The sequence below is a fragment of the Liolophura sinensis genome, chromosome 13 (genome assembly GCF_032854445.1).
Source record: "Liolophura sinensis isolate JHLJ2023 chromosome 13, CUHK_Ljap_v2, whole genome shotgun sequence".
In the NCBI taxonomy this organism is placed as follows: domain Eukaryota; kingdom Metazoa; phylum Mollusca; class Polyplacophora; order Chitonida; family Chitonidae; genus Liolophura; species Liolophura sinensis.
In genome coordinates this window covers 5837684-5856501 of record NC_088307.1, presented here as the reverse complement: position 1 = coordinate 5856501, position 18818 = coordinate 5837684, and the positions used below count along the sequence as shown (strand labels likewise).

General features: G+C 39.8%; 1 protein-coding gene across 3 annotated transcripts; it reads left to right on the top strand.

Annotated features, from left to right (window-relative positions):
• The first annotated feature begins 4187 nt into the window (after positions 1-4187).
• On the top strand, positions 4188-13127 carry LOC135480747 (nmrA-like family domain-containing protein 1). Of its 3 annotated transcripts, none has more exons than XM_064760668.1 (4): positions 4188-4428; positions 9251-9773; positions 10349-10542; positions 12621-13127. In XM_064760668.1, the coding sequence occupies exons 2-4, from the start codon at positions 9263-9265 to the stop codon at positions 12846-12848; spliced, it is 933 nt and encodes a 310-aa protein (XP_064616738.1). In that variant the 5' UTR covers positions 4188-4428; positions 9251-9262; the 3' UTR covers positions 12849-13127. The 3 variants fall into 3 exon arrangements, with proteins under 3 accessions (XP_064616738.1, XP_064616739.1, XP_064616737.1); XM_064760669.1 differs by having other exon boundaries at positions 4188-4436; positions 12698-13127; XM_064760667.1 differs by having other exon boundaries at positions 4188-4436.
• Positions 13128-18818: the final 5691 nt, after the last annotated feature.

The following is an 18818-nucleotide window of genomic DNA, read 5'->3' as shown; positions in this document are numbered from 1 at the left end:
ATAATTGTATCCTAACTTCTTGTAAATTTTTTATATTAAAACAAAATTTTGTTCACTGATTCTAGAGAAGGGGTATTTTCCACATGCCTAGATAAACCTGGATTTTACTACAACTGAACAGTTTGATAGCTGGCAAATGGTCACATGTAACGGGTGACGCACGGCCTCTTGTCAGTTTATCTGTCATGGTTTTGTCCTAACTGTCCGTGTAAATGCATAAAAAAGTGCCTACTTACAAACCCGCTATAGTACCATGCATTAAGCCCCTTTAGACAAAATATACATCACCGTTAATTTATAAAAAACGCCAGTGGTACCTCTCACGTCCATTGTATAATAAGAGAGGTGGCTTTAATTTTGATATTTTTAGCCATCCATTTATGGAGGACAGTACATTATAATTCCATACATAAGGTGTATACATATCTCGCCCATTGTTGCCCATTGTACAGCGTCTCCTATCATGGACGATTTCAATATAATTAAAGCGGTACAGCTTTGAGAGTAAAACCAGAGCAGCGACGATAGTGTGATAAGCTGGCAAATGGTCACACGTAACCGGTGGAATACGGCCTCTTGTCAATTTACCTTCGTCAGGGTTTTATTCTAACTGTTCATGTAAATGCAAAAATAGTAGCAATTTACATGCTCCCTGGCAACATGTCTAAAGCAGAATTAGGTAAAAAAAAATGCAGTGCTGTTAATTGCAATTTATGAGACGTCACAGGTCTAGAATCACTCAAACCTCTCTATGATGTATTCCTGTTCAAAGTTTCCTCAACTTTGCCAACCATACCAGTTATTCATTACAACTTGCAATAATGGCACTATACAGTACAGCCTCATTATAGTGGAATGTCCTACGGCTATCATGGCTCCACGGTAGGCGTATGGTGGGCCATGGTCGGATTATGTTACATTGTGCGTGTATAATGGGCGTACAATCCGATTAGGATGCGCGTATCATGGTACCATCGTGGCCGGACGATCTCAGCATGATTTACTACATCAACGTAACTGGTACATGTGTATGTTCTTGAGGCGAGTCAACGTGAAAACTCTACAAGAATGCAACTATTCAGATGTCTGCAGATTATTTACTGAATCTCATGACGTCGCTGCATCATTATATTCCCAATCTGTACATACGTGTAGGTTTAAAATCTACACTGAATTAATATGTGCGCGGTGTATGTGTGCACAATAATCCTCACCAGAAGCCACAAACACCAGTGCTATAGACTCTAATAATGCGAGATATTGTTGAACAGGAAAACATACTCGTCAGTAGATGAAGATAGGGTGAATTTGCTGTAAATAAGTTCGTAACAAACACAGAAAGTGAGTCGCGACACATCGTCATATGTGTATGTGTGTATTCCACCAAAAATTAAAACTCAATGCAGATAACTGTTGGAGTTATAGACAAGAATACGGATGGACGGAAAGACGGACAAAATCGTTATAACATAATAAGCTTAATGGAGAGGGCGTATGAAAATTAAGACGGATTCAAAGCAACTTTTTGGAAATTAGTTACATACGTAGGTCACATATGGGGAATTGCGCCATCAATCTACCAAAGGTAGGGGGTATACCCTAGACACTCTATCCGCTATGTTCCATCTAAAATTCTGGCCGTTACAGTATCACTGGAAATGTTAAGCACTAATCAAATGAATATATTTATTTTACCATGACCCCCGATCTTTTAGCACGGGTCATTTACTGAGCGCTTCGATGATCTAATGATCTGAGCGCCCACCTCAAAGTCGGGAGAGCCCAGGATCAAACCCGGGTTGGGTCATACCAACACAGTAAAAATGGTACTTTCTGCTGCATCGCTTGGCGTTCAGCGTACACGTTGGCTTTTAATGAGCGTGGGTCTCAATGGAAGTCGACATATACCAGTTCGCCGGATGTCACAGCCATAGTAAAGATGTGATTGTTATATGCAAATATATGTACAATACCCAAATGAAAATAAGGACTTACCCAAAATAAACGGACTTTTCTACAACCTGTAAAGCCGGTTTGTTGGATTGGTGGATGAACCAAAATCTCCGAATCAACCAAGAGGCAGATACTGTAGGTACTGGTCCCTCTGCGCCCGTGAAAGCAGAGAAAGTAAGTTGAAAAATATTCACTGTTTGTTATCGCGCGGGGGTGGGGGTGGGGGAGGGCTAGTCGAAGGTAGAGCTCTGGATAAAGTCAGAGGCTGACCAGTGAAAGTGTCCACTCCTGTCACGTGATCGATATTTGTTGTCTGTTCGACGTTGCCCATCTCTCCGCAACATATCATACGATGAAAATTACAGACGACAAGGAAAGGATAAATGGTGGACTAACGAATATTTTACCCCTGACAAATCATGACTTGTTAATCTCTATCGATCCTTAGTTATCCCTGAATTCCATTCGCTGTAGAATTTATGCTTCTTGTTAACACCTTATGCATAAAATACCGATTGCACGTGCTAATTATATTGATATATATTGTGTTCAATATTCATTTCAGTTTGCCCAACATGGATTTAAAGGTCATGAATTGAATGGAAGGCTGAACAAAGTGGAATCCGTAACATGGAGTTTGACTTGTGCATCGTTCGATGCAGCTGTCAACTATACATTTGCTCTGAGGTATGGATCGACATCAAAAGGTCTCCAAGACATAAATCAACTGGCTGCGAAAGAAAATGATTTGTTCATTTTTGTCTCACTGCATGGGGGAGTCTTTTGTCGTGTCTTTAATGAGGGTTGTATTTGGGTGGATGGGTTAGGGGTCTGGTGGAGGTGGGGGGGGGGGGGGGGGGGGAGGGGCTGGCGCCGTCTCTGGATCCAAGACTAGCTAGAGTCCGAGGCTGATCTTTCAAATACACTCATTCTCGGGGGAGAGGAGGTGGAGGTGGTTGGCGAGGTGGTAATTAACATTTCATGCTGTTAGAATGGTCCACTCAGTCGTCTCGATCGCCGACATTCGTTGGAGTGGACAAAGTGGAATCACTGGCGTAGATTTTCTTCAATATACCGAAGAGTCCTGCATATGGCGTCTACACGTCTCACCTTATAGTATTCGTTAGATCCTGTGTGAAGATTTCAATCAACGTCACGACTTATTACTGCAAAAATCTAGTAGGTCAAGGTTATTCCATCAAAAAGCCTACACTCCACGTTTCTTAAGTTTTACAATGAGTATAATTCTTTTGCAAGTAAATATGGTCAGAGCGTCCAGAATCTCGGTCACTCTGCTTCATGAGTCTGACTGAACCCACTTGGGTTGAATTTATTCGGCACGTTGGACATATGAACAGTTGCAATCAAAGCGAACTGAGATATATATTTTATTATCGTCATGTGATATTCTAGCATGGTACACGATTTAATACTGATCTCACTCAGTCGCCGAGAATATACCTGGCGCCTGTCCAACATCAGTGAAAACTCTTGACTATTTCTCTTTGCATAACACCTTCCTGATTTCTTACTTTATATACTTTCTTAGTTCACATCACTGCATTTTTTTACCTAATTCTACTCAAGCCGTGGTGGACGTGTAACTTATTTCTATTTATGGAGTTACATGAACAGTTAGACAAAAAAACAACTGAGGTAATCTGACAAGGGGCCGTATTTCACCAGTTACATGTGACCATTTCCCAACTATCACACTATCGTCGTTGCTCTGGTTTTTCTCTCTATCCTGTATTATATCCTTAATTATATTTGGTAGTTTGTGTTAAACATCGTTTCTGGAATTGGCCTAGCGATTATTGACCGGGAACGTCCATATTGCTTGACGGCTGGTTAACGAATGTCTGTTTAAGACATATAGAGGAAAGGGGAAATCAGTGTGCACAAACAACATATACCACCAACACGAATGTCAGTTATCACAACGTCATACTATGTACACGACCTGCCAGTTCGGCTAACGACAAGGACAAATCAAGGTGCCCCAGCGCCCTGTTAAAAAGCCTAAAGGGAGTTTATAAAGCACTGCGCTATTGACAGAATACAATCAACCTGTTCGAATATGAACTCGCCTGCGATATCTTATAACAATCTGAGATGTCAGGTTAGAGCTGATCGAACAACTCACCCGTAAAACTATGTATTTTGGTCGCGTTGCTAACCTAAACAGTGAGCGAATAGAAGTACAATAAATGAAGACGGTCGTGTAAGTAGGCTAATGCAGTAGGTAATATAGCTATGCAGTAGGAAGCGTGTATTTGGAAGGCAATGCCGGCTCATGCATCCAGAACTCTACACTGGGGACAGCATACTTATATTTTTATTTCACGATCATAATTCACAATATTCATCAGTTCGATTGAACTTTGACGAAACGTGTTTGGAAATTGCATTTTGGACAAATTAGTATTTTTGTCTTGGCTATAGAACAGATCGCTGTGGACGTGGGATCAGAAGGTAACATTGTAAGTAAAATGATATGCAATATCTTATCACCAACGTTAGACAAGTTACTTGTAATACGTATTCGCTTTATGTTATGTGCATCTTGTCGATTGCGTGGTTGGTCCGGTGTCAGCAGTGAAATCCTGGTGCCATGTCCGGTGTCAGTACACTGTAACGGTGAAATCGTGGTGCCATGTCCGGTGTCAGTACAATGTACCAGTGAAATCGTGGTGCCATATCCGGTGTCAGTACACTGTAACAGTGAAATCGTGGTGCCATGTCTGGTGTCAGTACAATGTACCAGTGAAATCGTGATGCCATGTCCAGTGTCAGTACACTGTAACAGTGAAATCCTGGTGCCATCTCCGGTGTCAGTAAACCATAACTGTCCAAACGAGATGTCATACCCGGTGTCTCAACAACCAATTTCGAAAGAATTTCCCCCCTGTTTATTTATGATAATAACAAAGTTCAAAAGCATTAATTGCTGGCTGCGTGACCTGATGGGCTCTGTTGGAGATCGCTAGGTTTGTGTATAAGGCCGCGTGCTCTATTCCAGCACAGGTTGGTTCGGAAGCGGCATTATGTCAGGAGATTTTTAAGGTACTTGATGATATGAGGTGGCTCGTCAGGTACTTATAGGTTATTGGATTGTATGGTCCTGTATGGACGAGTCCTGGGCGCCCAGGACTCGTCCATGCAGGACCATACAATCCAATAACTTATTTATTATACACTCACTTGTCAAAAACGCAAGTAAATAAACTCGAACGCTGAACAAACTGGGTAAAACCGTGCTAATTATTTCATATCGCGTAACAATAGCGGATAGGCGGTTGCGGATGAATATGGAATACTGAATGGAGTACTTTCATTGGCTGACAGAAAACTGGATCAGGCGCACCTGGCCGAAGCGGTATTATACAAACAGAAGAGTAGAGAAAAGAAATGCCGACGTTTCAGTGCAAATTAAAAGTGCAGTTATTGAAAACTGCGCCACCGAACAGACTAGTGTAATCTTTGCAGGATGAGGACGAAAGAGAAGTAGAGTTTGCTGACAAAGTTAGCTGATTATCCTTGGGATTCTGTGCGGAAGTTGATGGCATCGGAGTCGTGAAAACTTCGTTTATGTGCACTTGAACTCAACATATGCTTCTGCTCTACGTGATCTAATTTAGAATCATACTCCTGGATGCTAGCAAGGGATTTGTGTCCGGTGACCTGCATAATTTTATGTGGGTTTGGACGGTTGTTTTTCGGACCGAGTGATTAGTTTTCCGGCCTTTCAGTCCAACAGCCTCGGCTGCCCTCTTCATTAGCTCTCCCAAACGATGCTCTCCCATTGGAGTGGAGTAATACCACACAGCTGCATCAGGTTTGAAGCGACATTCGGGAATTGGTGTGAGGTAGAACGGACTGTCCGGAGACACAGATTTTTCTGGACATACAAATTTCAGCGTCGGTGAGATCAAAAGTGTCAGAATCTGATTGATCGGCAGCCGTGCTTGTGTCGTCTGCTTGTTGACAAACGAAAAGTAGTCCGTGCCTGTGACGTCACAGTTACAACTGTCCAATGTATTAAAAATATTGGACAGTTGTATTTACTGCATAATACAGTAGGCGCTGGACACTTAGGTGTATAATAATTGATGATATGAGGTGGCTCGTCCACCACTGCATAGGTCTGATCGCCATTATATGACGGGAATATTCTTTACTACGGTAAAAACGCTAATATGATAATTAAATAAGCAACAAAGTTGGACGTCTGTATTTTTTACAGCAAAGATAGTGGACAAAAATTGTGGTACACACATCTAGAGCAGAAACTACATATAGTCTTGTAAGATGTACACATCCGGGAGTATAACCGTTCATGATACAAAGAAGATGAAGTCAGAGTATAGAACTCTAGTTGCAATTCTTCGAGACGATACATGCCGGCGTCTATCACCGATGAGTGTAAATTGGCTGAGCAAATAAACCCGTACAAACGGACAATCTTCTGATTATCCCTTTACATAGCAGGTGGTCAGTATTTCATCACCAAAATCAATTCCTGGTGATTTTACGTGGACTAATAATACTGGACAGACTGTAAGTGCTAATTAATATCTGATATTTGTCACTATTATGTAATAACTGATCAATTAGATCAGTAAGAAAGGATAACCTATGAGCGTTTTATGAAACGACTTACAATTACAGGTTTTGTTAGTCATCTACCCTCACAGCAACACAGTCACGTTAATAAAGTGTACCTAATCCATCTTGAAGGGTTCTTCGTGCGATCTGTACATACATACAAATCGCAAACACAAACCTAAGCCGGTCGCCGATAAGTCTTTATTTATGTTCTGGCGCCCCCCAGTGGTCTGCTGTTTGCCGGGTCGTGCGGTGTAATGTTAGCGTTCGTACATGGAGCAGTGTATGTACCTGACCATGCCGGAAATTTATGTACATATAAGGTTTCGTGTACCTGAAGACGTACAACAAACTTTACACCTGATATGGAATGAGGGCTATCACCTTGAATGCAACAGACTAATTCACTTAAAGAATTGGTTCACCACGATATGGCTGAAATACTGTCGATATGGTGTTAAGCCATGCTCATTCACTCAAGATCAGGAATATGTGACAATCTATGCACATCGAACCATCTAGATTATTGATCCAGCTTTATCAAACACGAGAAATATACACTGTTATCGCAGCATATAACGTATATGAACATTTTCCAACGTTTGTTTCATATTGTCTTGTACAGTACCGCTTTACCTTTTCCAGTTGCCTTTGCTTTTTGTGTATTCCCAAATGAGGCGAAGTACCTCTATACCTGTGTTGGGCCCATATATTTCAGCTTGTAAGGATACTAAAACCCTCAAGTGAAATTGGGCCATTTTTTTATTTCACATTTTGATTCTCCATTTTCTTATCTTTCCTTTCACTGAAAGATGAAAATCAAAATCGAATTGTAAACACCCTATACACGTACACCACAGTCGTGCTTTCGTGTTGATTAGGGCGATTAACTCACGGGAGGGGATTTGTCTTCTTTGAATAAACATGCCTGTGCTCAGTGAGATGTTTCAGCATACTTTAACCATTTCAAGCTAAATTTGCCAGTGTATTACATATGTATATACATTTGGAAGACCTGAAGAACGAGATTTCGGGTCCAAGTTATGTAACGCTTCGTTCTTTCATTCCTGCCCAAAACCGGCAACGATCTTGCAAAAAGGTGTATACGTTTACATGCACATTGGCATGTAAGTTGTATGAGAGGATCGAACCTGAGATGACGGGATATGTGTTATCTTATGCTTTTGGTGCTATACTTAATGGGGTAATTTTTTTTTTTTTTTTTTTTGATTGGTGTTTTACGCCGTACTCAAGAATATTTCATTTATACGACGGCGGCCAGCATTATGGTGGGCGGAAACCGGGCAGAGCCCGGGGGAAACCCACGACCATCCGCAGGTTGCTGACAGACCTTCTCACATACGGCCGAAGAGGAAGCCAGCATGAGCTGGATTTGAACTCACAGGGACCGCATTGGTGAGAGACTCCTGGGTCATTACGCTGCGCTAGCGCGCTAACCAACTGAGCCACGGAGGCCCCTAATGGGGTATTGCATAGTAATACCGCTTTCAAGTTAATAACTATCTGCAGGAAAAGGTTAACTGGGCAGAGTGAAAATGCACCATTATACTTAAGGTATCATGTTCCATGCAGTGGTTAACACTGTATGCCTTTATCTCTCCCCAATAACACTGACTCTGCCTTTACTGGCAGCAGTTATTTACCCACAACAGTTATTTACCCATATCTTTGGTGGGTCGCCTGCCGATGTACAAGACCAACGCGAAGACGAATAGGCCTAATGCAATCCTCACCACCCCCACTCCCGCTGATGTCATTGATTACACGAAGCTAGCCAAGAATCCGTTATGTACTTGGATATCGACGACACCATTGTGTGTGTGTGTGTGTGAGTGTATATATATATATATATATATATATATATATATATATATATATATATATATATATATAGCCTTCAACGAAAAGGTACGTTTCACGCAGTTCAATAATCACAAAGCCAATTCCAAAAAAAAACCGTTCAACATAAACAAAAAACCAAGAAAGTAAAAAATTATGACATCCAGGAAAAGAGAAGCAGTCAGCAGTTTTGGAAAGACGCAGAGAATGCTAAAGACGAATGAATGAAATCAGTATCCAAAACGTGTAACATGCCGGTTTATAAGTTGTCGGCAATGAAGATATGTATCTCAGTTGCGCTTTGGTTGTCACTGTTCATCTATCCAACATTGCCATCTAATCCAACATCTATCAACACTACAGCCGCTAAAAACACACTGGCAGGCTTACTAGCGCTTGTGTCATCCGTGGCGGATAAGATTTTACCATCAAAAATGACAATTAAAAATGTTAGGTCAGAATCTGTTTTTCTGAATAAGTAACCAGAATGTATCTGCTCTTCAAATATGATAGTTTCAGTGCCACTTGAATACAATATTTTTGCAAGGCGGTCACTGTGAGTTCAAAGTCCAGCTCATGCAGACTTCCTCTCCTGTCGTACGTGGGAAGGTCTGCCAACAACCTGCGACTAGTTGTGGGTTTCCCTCGGGCTATGCGAGTGAAATAAGTGTATAAGTGAACTATTCCTGAATACACAACACAAAAAACCAATAGTAAATAAATAAATGTAAAACTTTTGAAATTGGCAAAAATCCGCATTTCATCTATTTAATTAAATTTATTTATGAGTTTACCATAAATGAGTTCAACATCTTGTGTGTGATTTCAGGGCTTCTTGAGGATGTCCATGTTGATTACTGTATTCGGGGCTGACGGGCGACAGGGCCAGTCCGTAGTTCACAGATTGGTCAATGATGGAAAATTCTCTGTGCGAGCAGTGCTCAGTAACAACAACAGAAACGCCTTGGCAATAGGAAGAGTGGAAATCACACGATGTGATTTAGGCGACAAAGACGCCGTTCAACAAGCTGTCTGTGGGTCGTATGGCTGTTTTGTTCTTACAAGGACGGAGGTAAGCCGGCCAGACGCGACGGAGAAGGAAATCCGGGAAGGCAAGAACATCGCCGACGCATGCGCCCTCCACAAAGTGAGTCACGTGGTAGTGAGCACGCAGCTGAACACAGAGCGCGCGCTCGGCATCGTGGCGCGCAATATGGTGGCTAAAGCAATGGTGGAAGAGTACATGCGTGAAATCTGTCTCCCTGTTACCGGGCTAATTATACCGTGTTACTATGAACATTTCCTGGATGTCTTCAAGCCATACAAGACCGGGCCGTCCGACTACGAAATAGGTATAGTAATATAATTCGACACGTCGTTCACAGAGCAGCAGCTGCCATCGCTTTCAGCTTATCCATGTAATTACGTCAGCCACACAAAATCGCCTTTGTGACAAATACCGAGCAACAACGCTCGTGTAACAGTTAACGCAGTGTTAGGTTCCTTGAACGTCTGTCTTCATCCCAGGTTAAAGCATCATAACGCTCGTCAGCCACACATTTTAGCATGTTTCGTGCATTTTATGCGAATCTCTGCAACAACAAACACTTTAGATGGGCCAAAACATAGTTTAAGTCAAAATCAGACAAAAATACACATACAAATTCGACCAGGGCTGAACATTTGGCTTTTGTCTAAGTCTGTAATGTTGTACCATAGACATGAACGAGAATGTGCCCTAGTTTATCAATTTAGCGATTCTGTACGTCTGTAAACAAGATAACAGTCCTCCTTGCTGCCTTTGCTGGTCTGATCCATGGCTCATATCGCTTCAAATATATGACAATGTTTTTCTCGCAAATGTCATTTCCACTGCATGTTTCATAAGATCTTTCCAAACCTCACCACAGCTAGGTTTTTATTACAGCTGTTCCCATGGGAACGCACGTGTGGGATATCATCAGTGTGGATGACGTAGGAGAAGTTGTCCGCCATGTTTTCAACAACAAGACTCAATATCTAAACAAGACACTGAGTCTTGCCGGGGATAAACTGACCATCAAGGAGATCGCAGACATTTTGACTCGACAACTAGCACCGAGAAAGTTTAAGGACAAGCAGGTAATTTATTACGTCGCCTTTAATGCTCTTTAAAATTATACCAGGGAAAACCACTGAAATTCTCATTTGTTGCATTACAGTACTTGTAGCAAAACAGTATTTGTCCGTATCGTGAGTGTTGATGAAAATCCAAGCAATGTAAAAGACTACAAGCTAGAGAGTAAAACCAGAGAAGCAACTGTGATTGTTTCAAATGGGTCACATGTAACCGGTGAAATACAGCCTCTTGTCATGCAGTTTACCTCAGTTAGAGTTTTATTCTAACAGTTCAATTTTTTGCAACAGGAAATGTCCTGGAAATCAAAACAGATTGATAGTTTTGTATTAAGGAAACAATTTTGACGTCAACAGCATTCCTTAATAGTTACTACAGCCTTAGCTCCTCATTCCCGATCGCGCCTGTTAGATACAAAGTATTGTTTCCTCTGTAAAACTCTCTAACAACTCTGTGAACACGATTTTTACTCCATGGTTGATCAAAAGAAAATAAAACCACAACAGTTACTGTATTCGGCCCATCACATACCTGTAACATGAACTGCCATTTTCTTTGACAGTGCAGCAGAGTAAAAGCTAAATCCCGATTGACCAAAATTTCTGCAGAGATCTGCAATCGTGACTGTACACGCACTAACCTCATGACCGAATTAAACCAATCTGCGGACCTCGAACAAATATTCAGAGGAATTTTTGCAACACATATGGCATAACACAACAAATCTGTATGAGAAGCGAAGGTGTATAAACTGTTTTATAAACGGTTATATGCAAAACACAGGTGTAAAAAAGAGAGATTTTCATTTCACTCTTTTGTATGACATTACCATGGATGGCATCCTGTTGTTTGTTTAAAACCAAGGAACACTTGACTTAATGGAGACCTCTAGTATAGAAGTTTAAAAATATTTAAAAAATACAAAAATATTTCCTTTCAGACACAGCTTCTACGTACAAATCACTTGCATATCAGAAGAAAACGACATTTGAAGCCCTCTCAATATAATTAAAGACGTACTTACGAGAGTACAGCCAGAGTAGCGACGACAGTGCGATTCTATACGTCTAAAGAGACATTAGTATACCAGCCGTCAACCAATAACGACATTCCAGGTCTATAATTGCAAGGCCAATTGCCAAAAACGACATATAACACAAACCATCAAAGAACTAAAGAAGTTTATAAAGTACGAAAATAGGATGGAATGATACAAAGAGAAGCAGTCAACAGTTTTCGATTATGTTGGAAACTGAGTGAAATCAGTATTCAAATCGAGTTCCACGCTAGAATATAAGTTGTGGATAACAAAATGTGTATTTCAGTTGCGCTTCCATTGCAACTGTTCGTGTATCTAACGTGGCCAGCCTATTCAACCTAAGTAGATTTAGACACAATCACGAAGCAAGGCGCCAGAGATTCTGAACGCTCCGTCCATATTTACTTTCAAGAGAAAGTAACCCATTGGAAAACTTAAGAAATTTGGAGTGAAGACATTTTATGGAATAACCTTGACACACTAGTTTGGGCAGTAATAAAATGTCATGTTGATTGAAATCGTCACAAAACACATCGGATCTAACAACTGCTACAAGGCAAAATTTGTGCACACCATATGCAGAACCATTCGCTACATTGCTGTCCAAGTAACGATAATTTACAATGTGAAAATTGAAACCATCCCTCTTGTCGTAAATTCTGCCATGCAGGAAATGGTCATACGTAACCGGTAAAGTACGAGCTCTTGTCAGTTTTTACTTAATCGGAGTTGTGCTCTGACTATTCATACAAATGCATAAATAGTAGCAACTTAAACGCCCCCTAGCCTATATAGAGTCCAAAATACTGAAAAATCTTTTTGAACTTTGCATAGTGTATGCCTCGATATCAGTTGTGACCGCATAATATCAGTCACCATTCAAAAATTTTGATCAGCTCTATCTTGTGTCAAAAATTCGAACCTTTTACCTTTGTCCTTCTTAATATATAAAGTTTTTAAGTAACGTTTTTTAATCTTGTTATCTAGAACTCTCCTTAAAGTTTGGCACTGCCATAATTTTAACGCTGTTTCACTTCGTTTCAGATCACTATCAACGAGTACCAGTACCTGGGCTTACCATGGTGCCGAGACTTCGCCGTTATGTTTGACTTCTTCTGCAGAGTGGACCAAAGATACAACGTCAACTCTACCAAGGAAATTAACTCTGGTCTGCGGCAGTTTGAGGATTGGGTCCGAGTGAACAGGGATCGGATATGTCACGTTTTAGACCAATCAACTCCTCAGGATGGCTCAATTTTGGACTGGACATAAAAAAGATCGATGTCAGACTGACACAAATTAGCTTACTGTGCCTAATTTAATAGCTAAAGTAAAAGTATCCCTCAATTCCTTTACACCCAGAGTACTTAAAGTCATACATAGTTTTATTGTCATCGTGCGCAAGGATATGCAAATACACTTCAAAGAAAATGTAGGACAAATTCTTTTGCAATGTTTATTCATGACAACACTGCGCTACGAGTAATTCTACACCATTTACGTTTAGTGAACGCTGTTAACATCACTACAATGTATTCGTTTACCTAATAATGCTCAATGGTCATTTACCTTAATAATAACATAAATACTGACAGTTACCCATGTCTAGTATTGGGTAGATTTTCAGTATTTACATTCAAGGATCAATGAAAGCCATATTGGTGAAAGAGAGACGTCTAAATTGCTGATATCTAAGTAAGTAACATGAAGTTAGAATGAAACTGTTAACTGAGGTAAACCGAAAAAGAGGCCGTGTTTCACCAGTTACACCAGTGGCCATTTGCAAATTATGACACTGTCGTCGCTGCTTTGGTTTTAGGCTCTGTGCTGAAGTCTTGCATATACATTTATGACCGTCTTTATATTAATCTCCTTTTTAACAATCCAACACACATCCATCCACTTTGAAACAGAAACCATATGTGCAATATATTTTTTCTGCAGATGGGTTGACGTACATTCTGTTAGCAATGAGGACAATTTTTTGTCCTCATGTTGTCCAATGGCCATCAAACACCTCTTGTCTTTCGTTTCGCTGGAAAAATTGTTTTAGAACTAAAATTTGTGTTTTGTCTACAAAAAATGTTGAATTATTTTGAAATTTGTAAACTTGTTGCTAAAGCCAAGTACACACAGGACAATATTGAAAACAGAAATTTCACATCCTGGTGTCCCGCCAAACAGCTTACATGTAAAGCGAGCGTAGAAAGTGTCACATGCGCTGTGAGCAGTATGGATGTCTGCTGATCAGGATTATTAGCTACCTGCACGTGTGTTGCTCGGTTTTAAGAATCCAGCAGCAAAACAATGTCACATGATATATTCAAGGTCACGCGAACATGCAGGAGAGCGTCTCGTTGGCCAGATGATGGCCGTTTTCCCCATACATACATGACTTTCCCGGCGACGCTGATTGGTCACAACACACTAGTATACTCCACGTTTACACTTTACACTAGTATACTTTCCGCATATGCATTACACCAGTATACCTCCCGCGTACGCATTACACCATTATACCTCCCATGTATGCATTACACCATTATATCTCCCGCGTACGCATTACAAAAGTATACCTCCCGCGCACTATTACACTAGTATACCTCCCGTGTACGCATTACAGTAGTATACCTCCCGAGTACGCATTACACTAGCATTCTTCACGCGATTTTTTTGCCTGTCCAGATAGCACACTTGATAGAGTGTCGGCTTCGGGCGAGGGCAGATCTAGGGTCAATCCAGGGTCGGGTCACACCTAAGACCTTAAAAAAGGAAATTTTTACTTCCTCGCTTGGAGTTCAGCATTAAGAGGATAGTGAAACGACTGGTTGACCCCTATCAGTATTTTGGCTCGGTAAGTCGTCTCAGTGAAGCAGCACTAGATAAAAGAGCGGTGGAAATCTGTCCTGCAACAAGGAGGCACATTACATGCACTCTAAGTATTCCTTCGTCGTCATTTGGCTGAAAAATTGGTAAGAACGACCTTAAACCTCAAGCACTCACTCACACACACGATGGGAAAACAAAGGTATACTCCACGAGTACACATTACACTAGCATTCTTCAAGCGAATTTTCTCCACAGGGAAAACCAAAAGTATACTTTACGTGTACACGTTACACCACTAGACTTCACGAGTATGCATTACACTAGTATACTCCATGAGTACACATTTCACGAGCAAGGTAAAAAAGTATGTAGTGATGTTAACTGCAATTTATTAAACATCACTGGTCCAGAATTACTCAAAGCAATGTAATTAAAGACGCACAGCATATAGAGTAAAACCAGAGCAGCGACTACAGTGTGATAGATGTACAGCATACAGAGTAAAACCAGAGCTGCGGCGACAGTGTGATAGACGTACAGCATAGAGAGTAAAACCAGAGTAGCGACGACAGTGTGATAGACGTACAGCATACAGTGTAAAACCAGAACAGTAATGACCTTGTGATAGCTGACAAATGGTCACACGTACTCACCGTCCTCCTGATATCAAAGCTTGAAAGTATGCTCAAGAAAATATATATTTCGCACATAGATGTTTTTAATGAGAAATTCAAGTAACTCGATGAATAATGAAATATCCTGTGAATGGCAACCCTTGTATGGAGTGAAACTGAAAAAGGCTTGTTGTCTTTGACGTTAATGTAGCGGTGACCAGTTTTATTAAACACCGATACAATTAGTGATGGATATATATCAACTGAAGTTTTGTGAGGAATTGTAATATAGAGAGTAAAGAAATCCCAAGTGGAGATGTCCTATGTGTTTGAGCGGCGCGTGGATTTGAGCGTCTAGTTTTGCAGTTTTTAAGAATCCACCTACAGTTGTTGCAAAGCTCAAATTTAATAACACCCGTCATGCTATTATCTATAATTAAAAGAGCGTCCAGTTTTGAGACTTATTTATTTATTTGTACGGTTTTTTTTATACATTATGTACATATATGTCGTTCCCATGGATACTGACAAGACGATTGTTAAATAAAAAAAACTCTCTGTAGCTTATTGTCAAAGTTACGGTCCTTTGGAATAAGTGATAATCTGTTTGATTGGTTTGAACACTTTCTGTCCGACAATCCGAGTTGCGTGAGTTACATGGTGGTGTGCCACAGGCTTCAGTCATCGGCCCCTGTTATTTTTACTGTATATTAATGACCTGGCTAGTGGTGTTATCAATAACATGAATGTCTTTACGTGATATTCAATCAGTTATGCAACACATATGATGGTAGCCGATACTGTTACACTCAGATAAATCTTGAAAATGATTTACGTCTTACTGAAGAATGGTCGAAGAGGTTGCTTGTCGATTTCAACCCTGATAAGAAAAAAGCTCTACTTAGAAGCTGAAATCTTCTAATATTCTGCTGACTTTAGATCTACCCCAGTAAATATCCTGGCTTCACATCAGCATTTGGGTGTTGTCGTTTCTAATGATCGCTCTTAGAATGCCAACAAGTATTATAACTACACCCGCTACAAAAACAGCAATATTTTATGTTCTAAAATACAAATTAGATTGTAAAAGTTTAGAAACTATGTATAAATCAATTATTAAGACCTAACATTTATAAGATTAATGGCGTTAATGTTGACAAAGTTGACAACTATAGCTTTCAATGTGTTTATTGTAATAGTAAGCTACACTGGAAATCTCACAGTTTAGCTTACTAAATGAATTGTCTAAGAAAATAGCTGGAAAGCTTGGCGTCATCAAAGATATTAAATCTTGTCTGAATAAAAAAAAACAATGATTGTTTTATATTATTCTCTTATATTCCCATACCTGTCATATTGCAACATCGTACGGGGTAACGCATATGTTTCACATCTTGCTCCCCTTCATATCCCTCAGAACGTGCAGTTAGAATTATCAGACAAATATAAAGAATGCATCTAAATCATATCAATAATATATTTTAGTGAAATGAACAAATGAAATGAAATGCAGCCCGTAGATGTTTTTTTTTTTGGCGATTTGACAGAAACTCGAGCCACCAGACTCGAACATATCCATAAATATTTTCTTAGGACAATATCAGGTGTTATGGGAAGGGCTTCGTCTGACCTATTGTATTTAGAGACTGGACTAATAAAATCAGAATTGGGACATAAAGTACTCGCAGACTGCTCTATCGTTTGCCCCAAGTGACAGCTGACAGACACCCGTATCTGGAAAGTTTTTCTCACAACTTAACACCTTTTCTAGGTAGAACTGAATTCTTTCCAAAAAATTCTTCCCTACGACTCATTATAAGAATTATACATAACGCAGAGTCGTTCAACAGGAAGATAATCACCTTTAAAATACACAAACCGCCTCCGTGCTTTTACTATGGTAATAGACTTGAAAATATTGAACTCTGTCGCATGAGGAACGACTGCAGTGTACTCAATGAGATCTTCTCAACAACCGTCTAACAGACAATCCAAAATGCTTATGTGTGACAAGCAATGAATAATTTATACACTGAACAGAGACAGCGTTGTCTAGACGAAATATCTGCTTCTGAACACACGACAGATATAACAGCCACACTTTTATTGTGCGAGGACAATAAAAATACTACTAAAGTTACTAAAAATATTCATATTTCCAGTTTATGCTGTTCATATATCAAAGATTCTAAACGTTTTATCCGAAACAGGTAACTTACAAACTCCAACATATATTAACATCATATCGATTTTATTTGGTGAAAAAGTCCCTAGAATAACCGGGTAATATTATTTGATTTATCTGGTACTGTGTAACACCACTGTAAGTAAAGAATGTTCATGTTTTATGGATGGAAGCAATCGCGGACTGTGAGTTACTGACGAACTTATGAGACTTATGTGACGGGACGTCAGTAGTTACCACACAATTATGCAATGTTTATGTGCATCCCAGAGTTAGTCCCCTTTTATTAGCGGAAGATGTGACCGCTAGACACGTTTTGTTAGCGTCTTCGCCGTGTGGTGAGGTAATCCCATTTTTGCTCATTAAATCTATGTAATATTTACAACTAATGTGGTACAAAGTCACCTTTGAGATGGTGGAATCATGTACATAGATTTCTGAATAAGTTAACTGAGTACGTTTATAGATATTCCGAGAACAAGTCTCAGCACGTGGCTAAGCCGCAAAGTATGAACACACAATCATGCAAAACGTAGTTTATACGTTGTATTATTCGCTGTGTAAGATAAACAGCAAATGTGAGAATGCTAATTAGAAAGTTTATTAGATCCGTACGTGCTATACTAGTTGAGTGAGTAAGCGATAACCTGTACATACAACATTTTTTAATTTAACGGATTTAACGTCACTAGGTGTAACGTCAGTATGTACTTTTATATTAACGCATTTCATGATAATAAAATATATAATATTACATATATTATATTACAGTCCTGTAATAATTTGTTGGTATACTGATGCTTGGCGCCATAATATGCTAGGATATGTTAAAGCGGGTGTGCATTTACTGTTACACTGCAAGGAATGTGTTGGCATTCAAATGTTTGCTTTTTAAACACTTTTATTTTGTGCTAGGGTTACAGTGTGAACATAATGAACATAAAGTTACATTGTAATGGTAATGTAAAATCCTCAGTTTTTACCTACGACAAATGTAAAGTAATTCTTTTGCATTCCTGGATGCAGAGAAACAAGTAGATCTCGGTATCTTGACTCGCAGGATTTACTTTTCTTGGCAATTTGTAACCAATTTCAACGGCTTTCCACGCAGATCGGACAAACACCACTATCTTTGGGTATGTACTTACTGTCAATTCAGCAAAATAAACATTTGGAATTTTTTTTCACATTCGTTCATTAGACAACTTCATAATCGTTATTGTAGTAGTTCTTCGCTTGTATAAACCATTCCGCTTCATTCCTAATAAATCTGTATATAGCATGGCCTGCGTATGTGTGTGATCTTGACAAACATGGTAAGTGGCTCTTTGCAAAAACATCACATTCTGATTGACGGCAGGTATACGAATGTCTCAAAAGGGGTGTAGTGGTGCATGTTCCCAGGGCGAGTCAATGAATGATTCATTTGCACTAAGACCCACTTCCATCCAAATACCGGATATATTTGAGAACATGAAACATGGTATTTCCACCAAACCGTGTTCTATCCAACTGAACGATTGTTTGACACTGAATTCCCAAAGCAAACATTTAACTTTTTCCAAATGTGGACATACCAATTGTCTCACATGTCAAACATTTGATATATGCGCC